The sequence below is a fragment of the Cololabis saira genome, chromosome 10, assembly GCF_033807715.1.
Source record: "Cololabis saira isolate AMF1-May2022 chromosome 10, fColSai1.1, whole genome shotgun sequence".
Taxonomy (NCBI): domain Eukaryota; kingdom Metazoa; phylum Chordata; class Actinopteri; order Beloniformes; family Belonidae; genus Cololabis; species Cololabis saira.
The window spans coordinates 48,466,963-48,480,811 of NC_084596.1; the positions used below are offsets into that span (position 1 = coordinate 48,466,963).

At 41.7% G+C, this 13,849-nt stretch overlaps 1 protein-coding gene across 4 annotated transcripts in view; it reads left to right on the forward strand.

Moving 5' to 3' along the window:
• Positions 1-13,849, forward strand: part of impa1 (inositol monophosphatase 1) — a 34,267-nt gene that overhangs the window by 9,049 nt on the left and 11,369 nt on the right. For 3 of the 4 annotated variants that reach the window (XM_061733080.1, XM_061733081.1, XM_061733078.1), the window contains exons 2-3: positions 9,002-9,083; positions 13,624-13,757. In XM_061733080.1, coding sequence (XP_061589064.1) covers positions 9,021-9,083; positions 13,624-13,757 — 197 coding nt within the window. In that variant the 5' untranslated portion in view covers positions 9,002-9,020. The remainder of the gene's footprint in view (positions 1-9,001; positions 9,084-13,623; positions 13,758-13,849) is intronic. The other variant, XM_061733079.1, reaches the window with a different exon arrangement.

Sequence of the window (13,849 nt, forward strand, 5' to 3'; positions counted from 1 at the left end):
TGAACGATATGGACAAAATTTCATATCTCGATATTCATGCCAGATATCTCGATATCGATATGATACGATATGACTTCGGTTTGGTGAAAACCAAGCATTTTTCAGAAAAATAAAAACATCAGAAATCAAAAGAGTGCAGTTTTATTGATTAGAACTCACTGCCAGTCATCAACGTTAACATAAAGTCACTCAATAATAAATAATAATCAAAATATTTTACTGTAGCTCCGCTTTAACGATAAATAACCAATGCAGTTAGAGTTAGAGTTCAGTACATGTTATTGATTGGACGCTGCAGCTGAACGGACTGTCACAACATCACTGCAGTTTCATGAAGGAGTGAAGACAGATTACAGATTAAACTCATGTTTCACTCCCAGGTTTCATATTTGATTTATTTTCTGTTTCAACAATTAAATATCTAAAAATGTTAACTTTCAATCTGGTCAACAAAAGAACAAGAAACAACTTTCTTAATTTATTACTGCGCATGTGCAATCTCCCCATTTGTCCAATCCTTGTTTTTCAGTATCCTCCAACGAATAGGAAATAGAGAAAAGAGTTTTCCACTCGCTGTTTTAATTCCCAATTTCGATTTTCAAACACATCAATTAATTTTTTATTATAAAAACAAAAGATGGGGAACGGATTATTTTGGTTTATTTCTCGTTTTTATAAACGGATGGACACGTCGCAATTTTCACCAAGCACGACTTGCGCAACACCTCGCTCTGGTCGACGACATCCTTTCTAAATCTAAAATACCTCCAAATAATGGAGGATGATTTATGTTTTGGCACAAAATTAGATTCTGCACTGCAACCGGCCGCATTATCCTCCGCACTCGTCTCTTTTCTTCCGTTTGGATTTCTCCGCTCTTCTCCTGTGTGTGTGGCTGTGTGCGTCTCTCAGTCTCCCTCACTCCCACCCTCCTGTGTTTGTCATTGGTTGGCTTCAGCTGTCAATCAACAGCAAGCATGAAATAAGCTTTGTGGTTGGCTGGCCGTAGTGGTGCGTTCAAGGGCAATCTTAAAAGTAATGTTTATGGAGACTGCTCGAGCTGTACAAGCAGGGCGAGCGGAAATATATTGTTTATATCGTTGCTTTTCCGTTATTAATGTCTTGAATGTTCATATCTCGATATAGATACGATAACGGTATATCGTTCAGCCCCAGTTAAGATGAGGTTTTGCATCGACACTTACCCTCATAAAAGGATCAGTGCCCACAGTACGGACCCGGCAACTGCACACGAGTCAGCGGTAATGACGTTATTTTTTTAATGTTATTTCTATGATCTTTGCATGGGCTAAGTATTTAGCTTAGCTCAGAGCTCCGGGGCCGCTCACGGACCGGACCGGTGAGGAGCCCCGACGGGTACCGTAATATATTTTTCTTCTGTTCATGATTTCAGATCTTCCAAGCACCTGAAGCTGTTCAACGACACCTTCAGAAGACGTACAGTCCTTCATTGAGCCAGCAATAGTGCATACATGTTATTTATATACAACTTATGTTTTATTTTTTAACAATAAAGTTGTCGTGTGAAAATTCAGTGTTGTGATTTCTTTACAGTTAACATGAATCATTTGTCTTGAGGAATTGGAGTAAAGAACTGTGGTGTACCTGTTTATAAATCTTGTGTGAAGATGAGGTGACTAAAGGCTGATTTATGGTTCTGCGTTTCACCAACGCAGAGCCTACGGCGTAGGGTACGCGTCGATTTAACGCAGAACCGTAAATCAGGCTTTAAGATCCGTTTACACCGTGTAACTGAATGAGAGCGTCCGACTATCACGTGTGACATCGGACGCTCTGTCCACTCTGAAACCGTTAAACTCGCGGCCAGTTAGGACAGTCCAATAGAAAATAAAGCAATGGAATTGATTTTGTCGCAGAAGCTTCTCGCATGGGACATGCAGCCAGCTGCTCTGGCCGGAGCGAGGGTTTGTTCCCTCCCTCATTCAATCAGCCAATCAGCACAGAGCCTCATTATCATAGCCTCCCCTCCTCTCAGAATGAAGCATAGAAAATGGGGTCAGAAGCGGTAAAACTAGAGACATGGCCCACAGGCTGAATTTCGGTTTTATGTAGAAAAAAGAAGCTTTAGATTGTTTTTAAGACATTCAAGGCCTGTTTAAAATATACATTAAATGCCATAATAGGTCTCCTTTAAGTATTAGACGAAACATGAGGCCGACCTTGTAAGCCTTTTTTTTCTACTTTTTTCTACTATGTCAATACTGTATTATACTTGACCAAAACCTTTCTAGGCTTTGGTTGCTTGTCATTTATATTTATATATACCGTAGTTTTTATTTCTATATTATCATTTGTTTCGTTAAATGAGCAGCTGGCTGCATGTCCCATGCGAGAAGCTTCTGCGACAAAATCAATTCCATTGCTTTATTTTCTATTGGACTGTCCTAACTGGCCGCGAGTTTAACGGTGTCAGTGTGGACAGAGAGCGTCCGATGTCACGCAGCTCGACGCTATAGTCGGACGCTCGCATGCAGTAAGACACGGTGTAAACGACTCCCTGGGATCTTTATGCCTGAATTACGGTTCTGCGTTAAATCGACGCGTACCCTACGCCGTAGGCTCTGCGTTGGTGTAACGCGGAACCATAAATCAGCCTTTAGTCACCTCGTCTTCACACAGGAAGATTTAATTGAATTCTAAACAGGTACACCACAGTTATTTACTCCGGTCCCTCATCATTTCATACGTTACAAGAAATCACAACACTGAATGTTCACAAATGGCAACTTTATTGTTAAAAAAATAAAACATAAGTTGTATATAAATAACATTTATGAACTATTGCTGGCTCAAGGAAGGACCGTGCGTTTTCTGAAGGTGTCGTTGAACAGCTTCAGGTGCTTGGAAGATCAGAAACCATAAACACAAAAAAATGTATTACGGTAATAATAGTGGCCCCGGGGCCCCTCACGGGTCCGGTCCATTAGCAGCTCCCGAGCTGAGCTAAATACTTGTAGACAAACACTTGGCCGAATACCGAACAATACCGAACATGGTTCTTCGCAGTTTTTCATTTATTTTGCCAATTTTTTCACCATTGCATAAATCAAATAAATTTGATTTAGGCATGCTTTTAAAAGAAAAAAATCTTTTACAAAATTACAAGGTAGAAAACATTTGTTGAACATAAAAAACTGAAAATGTTTTAATTTCCCAGCATTTCTTAAATATTCCAGCAGACATTATACCAGCAAAGAACAATAACTTAAAATACATAAATTAGCAAAATACATTTTTTGGCCATCTTTGAGCTTACGTTAGGCTTAACTGAGATTGCAACATAGGCCTTAAAACAATAAAAATGCATTAAAGCGCTCAGGGTTTTTTATCATTTCAAATGATAAATCAAACTTGTAGTGCTGAAAGACTTTGCAGATGTGCCCCCTCTAGATATTTGAGGAGAACATTCATTGCAAACAGCCATTCTTGTATTATTCTTTGCCACTCTAAAATACTTCCACACTGCTGACATGTTTGCACCGCACCACTTCACTCCACGCTCTTCGCTGTTTGATTTCGTCATCTAAACGCACCTGTAATAGATTGATTTATGTTGTTTTGGTTCCACCTGCTGGTGAATGTTAGGTAAAATTCTTATGTGGTTAGTTTTTGGTTGGCCAACGATTTATGTGATGCGCAACAGTTACGGAGCGGCCACTCTATTTCCTTATATTACAACGCCGTTATTAATTGTTCGTTTTTTTTCCCACTTATTCCACCGAACACCGAAAGTGTTTTTTTGCCATTTTCGGCCGAACAATTTCGGTTACCCAACAATCGGTGCATCACTAATAAATAACATAAAATAAATAACGTCACTTACCGCTGACTCGTGTGCAGTTTCCGGGTCTGTACTGCTCCTACTGATCCTTTTATGAGGGTAAATGAGGATGCAAAGTAGGGCTGGGCGATTATACGATCTCGATTTGTGATCGCGATCAAACTAAGTTCGATCACGGTGATCAGCTGTGGGTCTACTTTCTCGATCACGTGCAAAACATGCTGCAGCAAAGTGCACGACAACCAATCACAACCCGCTTTCCTGGCACCGCGCTGTCTGCATTAATTGATCATGCATGACATGCCGCGGCAAGTTGCATGACCATAGGCAGTAAAGTAGTCACATCTGCCTCCCCTGCACTGGTGGGAGCAAGCGTGACCAGAGAGAATAAAACTACAAAACAACCGCAGGCTAGCGTTAGCTTAGCTTCGAGCCGACCGGGACTCACGGTTAGCGGTTATTTATTTATTTATTTCGCCGGACAACTTCTTCCGAGCGTACAGGAGGAGGGTGTGATGGATTCACAAAATGCCCTTCGTGATGGATGTATTGTGTATTCGAACCGCACTCATTAAAGTTGTGATTCGCTCTGCTTGTACCACAAATTACTCATCACCGCCGACTTCAGAAACTCCGCGGCCCCGACATGGTTGTGTGTGTGCGTGTGTGCATGCGTGTGTGCGTGTGTGTGTGTGCGCGCTCAGCGGAGTGAATGTGTCGGAGCGCGGAGGCAACAAGCAGAGCTCACCATGATGACGCCGTAGGCTCTGCGTTGGTGTAACGCGGGACCATAAATCAGCCTTAAGTCCCTTTAGGCTAATACTGTGAGAAATAACCTCTCATAATAGCGGTACTACAGTTAATAAATGTAATAAAACTGCCGTTTCTGCTGGCTACTGAGTCCTGTAAGTGGCGAGTGAGTTTTAACTCCTTAATTACTAACCAGCGTCAGAGTCACGCACAGTAAACAATCTGTGATGTTAGAGAGCCACCTGTTGGTCAATTTAAGCAACCGCATCGCCAGCTGCTTGACAGTGGCTCAAATCATATTAGTTTACTGGTTTTGTTTTTAATAATGTCATTGCAATTTTATCTATGCAATTGTGAAAAAAATGGCAAAATAAATGAAAAACTGTGAACAACCGCATTCCGTAGGCTATTCAGTACTCAGTATTCAGCAAAGTCTTTAAATTTTATTCCGCTTCAGTTTCGGCCTCAAATTTTCATTTTGGTGCATCCCTAGTTTTTTCGGTGGGTACCACTGGTAGCATTCTGGATTCTTGTTAAAACATGCTATTTGCTTTATTTGTTAATAAAAAAACAACTAATCTCTGGTTTCTTTCTATTTTATTCCAGAAGGGAGGGGGGATCTTCTGATTTAAAAAAAATCGTGATTAAAAATCGAGATCGTTCAATATGGGAAAAAAAATCGTGATCACTTTTTTTGCCATATCGCCCAGCCCTAATGCAAAGCCTCATTTCTACTTTCCCTCGTTGTTCAAACAGCCACCGCTTCTGAACAATGGCTGAAGCTCCAGCCGGCTGAAGCTCCAGAGATTTTAATATATATCGATATATTTTCAAACGTGATATGGTACGAGACAATATCGTTTATATCGATTTAAAAAAAAAAAAAACAGCCTCATCATCATAGCCTCAGAATCCACCAGCCAATCAGCGCAGAGCCTCATTATCATAACTCCGCCCCCTCAGAATCCCTCACAGAAAATGAGGTTAGAAGCGATAAAACTAGACACATGGCCCACAGGCTGAATTTCTGTTTTATGTAGAAAAAACAAGCTTTAGATTGTTTTTAAGACACTCAACGCCTGTTTAAAATATACATTAAATGCCATAATAAAAAGTCATAATAAAAGCCCTTTAAAGCTGCTGATGTGCAGAAACACCTTTGCTGAGCAGTTGCACCTCAAGAACTAGTCTTTATCCAAGAACATCAGTGTTCAGGAGAAGAAATGCAAAAATTAGGGCTGCAACTAACGATTATTTTAATAATCGATTAATCTGTCGATTATTTTTTTCGATTAATCGATGAATCGGATAAAAAAAAGCATTAAATTCCAACCATTCGAAAACAGAATTGACAGTGCAAATTCACAGTGCAGATAATCTTCAGAAAGTTCACAAACAGGTTGCTCCTTGAACATCCCTGAGCTTTTAAAGTATTGATTAAAAAAAACAACTAAATGGACTAACACAGAAAACATACACATGTATGCTTTACATCTGCCACATATATAAAAATAAAGTGCACACAAGAGGTATACTCTGTTTAAAAGGGACCTGAGCTGTCAGAACAATAAATAAATTATAAAAAATAAAGAAAAATAAAATCAGAAACAGGATTTGTTTGAACATTACAATTTGTTCTCTCACTGCCTTCACTCAAAAAACTAAGGATCTTACCAAGAAGTTTTCTTATTTCTAACCTAAAAATGCCATTACACCTGATAACACACATCATTTAAAAGGTTATGTGTTTTTCCCACGTGTTTCAATTGAACTTTCATGTGTGTCAAGCATTTGAAGTTCTAGTTAAGTTTTAAGTTAAAGTCTTTATAAGATTTTGAGTTTTGGCAGTGTTCAAAATAAAATTATGAGACCTGCTGTATTGGAGAACATTTTCTTTTAGTTAAAACAGTAGGGGGAACAGATGTTTAGAGGAACCTATGTACGTACCGGGTTAGAGGTGAAACATATAGGAGAACACCGCAACCACAAGAATATACCGTGAATTAAAAATAAAAGTTAAGCACTGAGCTATATGTGTCTCCCATCTGGGCCATTGCAGACTGCCTGAGCATGATGTTACTAAAACCAAACAAATCCGCGCCCTCTTTCTTTTCTTTTATGTGCGCGGCGCATAGATGTATTATAGAACTGGATGGGAGATCGAAAATGGCCGCCCATTCATTTCAATGCATTTTGCTCACTCAGCGCATACGCTGAAAAAGTTCCTGACTTCCGCGTTGTGCGGCCCATAGAGCATGCGCAGTTGAGTCACCTCCCATGATGCTCTGGGGCCTCCCATCATGCCCCGGGGCAATGACGCGAATATTAATATAATATGTATTGTAATATATTAATTCATGTATATTATTACATGTATAGTATTACATATATTATTAATGTATTAATATTATATAATTACATGATATATATTAATATAATACATCTGTGGAATGCACGGACACGGCTGTGACGTCAGCCGTGACGTCACGCCCAGAAAGAGACTTTTCTTTGACTTTTCTGGCCGTTAAAAAACATTTTTGACGGATATAAAGTCCATGACTTAAAAATATAGAATACAAAGATTAGTAACTGCCAGTGATTACAGCTGGAGGTGTCCTGTGAACAGTTTTAGAGGCTTCTCTTTTACTATTGCGGTCTATTGGAAAAAAGCTTTCTGGACCCCATGGGATTTTTTGTTGCAGTACCGCGGCTGGCCACTGGAAAAAATCGGCGTGCCTTCTGAGCGCGAGATTCGGGGGCTGGCACGGCGTCAGCGCGCTGTGTCGCATTAAATGTAGTCCGGGCGCGACTTAAGGCTGATTTATGGTCCCGCGTTACACCAACGCAGAGCCTACGGCGTAGGGTACGCGGCGACGCGCGCCGTACGGTGTGCGTCGCCACGTACCTACGCCCTAGGCTACGCCGTCGATTTAACGCGGAACCATAAATCAGGCTTTAGTGAGTGACTTAATAATCGCGCGACACAACAAATCGTTAATGGAATTTGTTGCCAACGCTTTTAATAATCGATTTTTATTGATTTTTCGATTCGTTGTTGCAGCCCTAGCAAAAATAAATGTTATACTCCACAATTCCAATTAACAATTGGCAGATATTGTAAGAATAGTAGCTGAAGTACAAGACAACTGACAAAAAACCAGTACAACTCCAGTCTACCCAGTACAGCTCCAGTCATACCCCTTTTCCACCAAACCGGTTACTGGGCTGGTTCAGGGCCAGTGCTTTGTCAGTGGAACAGAAACCCCAGGAAACGGTTTGTTGGAAAAGGGGTACCAGAAAAGCTCCAGTCTACAAAGTACAGCTCCAGTATAACCAGCCTACTGTACCTAGTACCGCTCCAGTCTACCCAGTACAGCTCCAGTCTAACCATACCCCTTTTCCACCAAATTGGTTCCTGGGCTGGTTCCCGGCTAGTGCTTTGAAACCCCTGGAACCGGTTTGGTGGAAAAGGGGTAACAGTAAAGTTCCAGCCTACCTAGTATAGCTCCAGTGTAATCAGCAGTACGTTCACATGCAGCGATTCAACCTGGTTGCAGATCTTATCACATAATGACATGCAGAAGATTGGATCACTTGTCTGATTATACATGCTGTTCTGAGATCAGACTGAATCAGATTGAATAAGCCACTGTAACCAGAGCATGGCTGACTCCGTGACGCTAGGTGGCGCTGTACCCAAGGTAACCATTTCAACAAAGAGCCACTTCCGGTTGACCTCCGCTTACCAACAACAAGAAAGAAAGATGGCGTCCGAGCACCTCGACGAGGCTACAGCAGCCTACATTTCCTGCATTATGTACCTTTTAGTGTTGATGATGAAAAGAACAACGGCACGCGCCGCCTCCTTTTCAACTACTGAGCACGCGTCGTCTCCTTTCACTTCCGGGTGAATCCCCTCCCCCGGGGGAAAACCCCACCCGGGGGAAATTCTCGAGCATGCGCAGACTGCAATATCTATGTCCCCGTATACATGGCGTTAACAACCTGGTTGCGACTGGCTTATCTAGGTGCTCCAAACTGGTTGATGAATCTGGCTTGACCAGGTTGACTTGACCTGGTTGAGGTGTTTACATGCAGTTTAAAAGTCGGAACGATGTCTGCAACCGATCTGCAACCAGGTTGAATCGCTGCATGTGAACGTACTGAGTAATGCTTCAGTCTACCCAGCACAGCTCCAGTCTAACCAGTTTACCTAGTACAGCTTCAGTCTAACCAGTCTTGCTAGTACAGCTCCAGTCTACCCAGCACAGCATTTGAGTCAAATTGTCCTCACTTGATCAAATATGATCCCTCCTGGTTCCAGAAGCGTTTGAGGCTTCAAAACATCAGTGTGAGAACACACTGATGACGCCCAACGGAGGGCCGGCTCATGTCTAAGTGTATGTAATCTAACCTTTGTATCTGCAGCAGAGGCTCCCCCTCCAACATGGCTGACTTCCTGCAGAATGTCATGGATCATGCTGTTGCTGTTGCGCGGAAAGCTGGAGAGGTGAGCCGTCCTTCCTGACTATCAGATCTGGAAACAGTCCAACTTGATAATTTGATCTGATCTCTACAACCAGTTCAAACTGGACTTAGATCAAGCTGTTGCTCTGAAACTCTCATCACTCATAGTCTCAGAGTAATCAATCACTGTGCAATAATAATAATAATAATATTATTATTATTATTATTATTATTATTATTATTATTATTATTATTATTATTATTATTATTATGGGCATGCGTAGTGGCATGACCATATTGCAATCGTCCAGAATGGCCCAAATGGCAATGTTGCTAGCATTTTGCTAACAAGCTTAAGTCGCAAAAGTCCCACTGCGCACCTGCGTGTACAGCATGACCCCGCTCTGATGTGGAAAAGAAAAATCCCCCAAAAGTAAAACACGGCCCGAAAAACCTGAAAAATGAAGGCGATATATTAGTATACAGAAAGGTTTCCCTTTTTTTTATTATTATTATTCCGCACTCTTTTTTCGTCCGTTAATACGGCCCGAACCGCAACGTGCACCCATGCATGGCATACATCGTTGGATGCGTCTCCATCGTGCCTCGATGGGCATTACTTTTCTCAGTAATAGGGGTTACCGTGGCAACGCTAGTTGCCAAAAAGCAAAAAAAAAGGCGAAAATTCGGACGCTTATTGCTCGGCCGAACTTTATCGTAGAGACATCGTTCAAACTTTCAAACACTCGGCCTGATTGTCCCTAAAGGCCAATACAACTTTATCATGCTAGTTATTACGGTTTTTGCGATATTTAACTTTCAATTTAAAAAAAAAATCAATTTTATTTTGGACGCTTGTTGCTAGGCAACGGCTTATCGTACAGACATCATTACAATATTGACAAACCCGGGACGCTTTGTACTGCAACATATTTTAGTCTCGTCATGCTTGCTATTACGGTTTTTGAGATATTCCACTTTGCTCATTTTGACGCTAACGGAATTTTGGACGCTTGTTGCGCGGCAACGCGATATCGTAGAGACTTTAATTCAACGTTAAAAGACTCTGGTTGCTGTGGACTACAACATACTGAGGTCTCATTACGCTGTCGTTTACGGCTTTTGAGATATTGAAGCCAAATTGTCCCATTCTACCCTATGGAGCTTGTTACCATGGCAACAAAAACCTAAGCATTTGTATGGGGGAGCATGTGAATAAAACATCTCCTAATGCTGCTCGGACCGCAATGTGCACCCATGCATGGCATATATCGTTGGATGCGTCTCCAACATGCCTGGATGGGCATTACTTTTCTCAGCCAAAAGTGTTACCGTGGCAACGCTAGATAGCAAAAAGCAAAAAAAAAGGCGAAAATTCGGACGCTTATTGCTCGGCCGGACTTTATCGTAGAGACATCGTTCAAACTTTCAAACACTCGGCCCGATTGGCACTAACGGACCGTACAAGCTCATTATGCCAATTATTACACTTTTTGCGATATTGACCTTTCATTTTTTTCTTTATTTCCGTTTGACTTTGGACGCTTGTTGCTAGGCAACAGATTATCGTAGAGACATCGTACAAAGGTTCCCAGACTCGGCTCGCTGTGGACTTCAACATATTCAAATTTCATGAAGTTGCAATTTAAGGAAATTTTATGTCAAAATCCATGCCAAATGGCCCCATTCATTCGGATGGGGTTTTTTACCATGGTGAAAAAAAAACCCTATCCGTTAACATAGCCTGAACCAGAACGTGCACCCATGCATGGCATACATCGTTAGATGCTTCTCCATCGTGCCTCGATGGGCATTACTTTTTCTCAGTCAAAAGCGTTGCCGTGGGGACGCTGGATGCCAAAAAGCGCACCTCATTATTAACTATAGGGAGCACAGGAATGAATGCAATACAACCATAAACACCTCAAACTGACATAGAACCACCCCGAACACAACCACTACAGCCCCAAACCAAAGCAGCGAGAGGGGACGAATGGGCAGTAGGGCATGCCCATATAAAAATTTCCTGAAATTTTCTAGTTATTATTATTATTATTATTATTATTATTATTATTATTATTATCATTATTAATTTAAAGCTGCAAGCAGTGATGAACGGGCCCTCGCGCATGCAATTTTCACCGATAAAGGTCAAGGACTCAAAACTAAGTCCGATGACACCACCCATGACTCTTGTCATGTCAAACCATTCAAAAGTTATGGCAGAAAATGGGGACTATCACATATCAACCAATCAGAAGAAGGGGCTGGGCTAATTTGCACCGATTAAGGTGAAGGAGTCAAAACAGAGTCTGCTGACACCACCCACGACTCTGTATGTCACACCATTCAAAAGTTATGCCAGAAAATAGGGACTATCAAATATCTACCAATCAGAAGAATGGGCGGGGCTAATTCAGGCCAATGAAGGTCAAGTACTCAATACAGAGTCCGATGATGTCCCTTTATCACAACCCGTTCAAAAGTTATGGCAGAGAATATGGACTATCAAATATCGACCAATCAGAAGAAGGGTCGGGACTAATTTGCACCAATTATGTTCGAGGACTCAAAACCGAGTCCGATTACACCACCCACGACTCTCTATGTTAAACCGTTCAAAAGTTACGGCAGAAAATAGGATCTATCAAATATCGACCAAACAGCTTAGTATCACTTCCTGTTTAACGTTGAAGTTTGACGCGGCGCCACGTCCACGCCATTAAACGAAAATTCACGATTTTGACTCATGGTTAACGTCTTTTGTGTCTCCTGAACGAGTTTTATGTCGAACGGACGATCCTGCTAGGAGGAGTTTGTTAAAGTACGACACGTGAAAATGGCATAAATTGCGCCAAAATGACACGATTAATTCAAAATGGCCGACTTCCTGTTCGGTTTCGGCCATGGTGCCAAGAGACTTTTCTTTAAGTTGTAACATGATACAGGTGTGTACTGATTTTTCGTGCATGTACGTGAAACCATATTGTGGGGCTTGAGGCACAAAGTTTTACAGGGGGCGCTGTTGAGCCATTAGGCCACGCCCATTAATGCAAACCAGGAAATATCCAATTTTTCGCCAGGCCTGGGGTGCAAAATTTGGTGACTTTTGGGGCACGTTTAGGGGGCAAAAAGGCCCTCCTTTCGTCGAAAAACGGGAACGACGAGAACGAGAACAATTCCTACAGATACAATAGGGCCTTCGCACTGTCAGTGCTCGGGCCCTAATAAGCGATGAACGGGCCCTAACACTCGTGGTTCTGTATTAGGGGTGGGCGGTACACCGGTGTCATAGTCATCACCGGTGTGACGCTGCGCCACGACAAGGATTTTGCAATACCGTCAATACCGTAATAAATCAATTATAAAATAATAAGCCTAAATAAGGCATTAAAAACGTCGGTGATATAAGGTTTGCTGCCGTGTTTTGACAGCAAGAGGTGGAAACACAAGCAACCTGTTTCATCACTTAAAAAACACGCACACCCGTGAATATGAAGAGGCAACCCGGGCCAAAACGAGCGCAAGTGGGACCGCTGCTCCGCTGGTGCTGCTGAGCGGAGCAGCGGTCCCAAGACTAAACAGCTTCACTGCAGGCATCGTTTACTGCTGCTACCTTACGACAAGAGTAGTAAGAAATGCAGGGCTTAAAGTATTCCGGCACCGTGCCGGATCTCCGGCGTACGGAGTTTTCTTTCTCGGCGTGCGAGTTTGAGTGCTTTAAAAAAAAAAAAAAAAAAGGTTCGAGAGAGAAAAAAAGGTTGAGTCAACCGAGTTCGTCTACCAATGGAATGAGAGGAAAGCAGCTTTGGCTCAACCAAACTAACACTAGCCAATCAGAAGTGGAGCTGGGCGGGTCTTTGACGGCAGTAGAGCGCAGAGCGGTGTTTCAACCTGCTGGAATACGAATCACAGACTTCAAGATGGAGAAAAAATTAATGAATGTCGGTTTAAAAGAATCTTTTTGCCCAGAAGAAAAAAAGAGTGACAAAAAAATACCCATAACCATGTTCTTCTCTCGAAAAAACACACCTGTACCGCGGGCTTTAGGAGAAGTCGAGTCGGGATGCAGCAGCATCAGAAGAGCAGTGAAACACGTGCGAGGCCGTGCTGATCTCCGCAATTTGAAGCTTTGTATAATAATTATTAAAAAAAAATATATATATATATATATATATATATATATATATATATAAGGATACTACCATTTACTTATTATATTATAAAAATATTAACCTTATTCACATAAAGGGACAGGACAGGCTACTCCTCCCAAAAGGTACCAAAAAATACCGTGATACTATACCGTCACCGTTCAAAAGATGAAAAATACCGTGATATTAATTTTAGGTCATATCGCCCACCCCTATTCTGTATTAATCAAGTGGTTGTGTTCTTATCAGGTGGTTCTGTGTTGATTATTTTTATATATATTTTTTGTATTTTTTTATATATTTTTTATTTCTGACTTTTTAGTCTTCTTACCCCTCCCCTGCATGTGTGTGCTAAGTGTACTGCTGCCAACAAAAATAAGTTTCCCCACTGAGGGAGAAAATAAAGGATATCTTATCTTATCTTATTAGGTTGTGTGCAGTGCTCTGAGTGATGAGAGGAAGATAATGACCAAGAGTTCAGCAGTTGACCTGGTAACACAGACTGACCAGAGGGTTGAGCAGCTTATCATTCAATCTGTGAAGGAAAAATTCCCATCGCACAGGTGAGAAGCTCAGCCTCCCTCAGTGTACAACTTCAGCCATCGATCAGCTCCCATATAGCATATAGCATAAAGCTTAAAGCATTTTTTTGTTG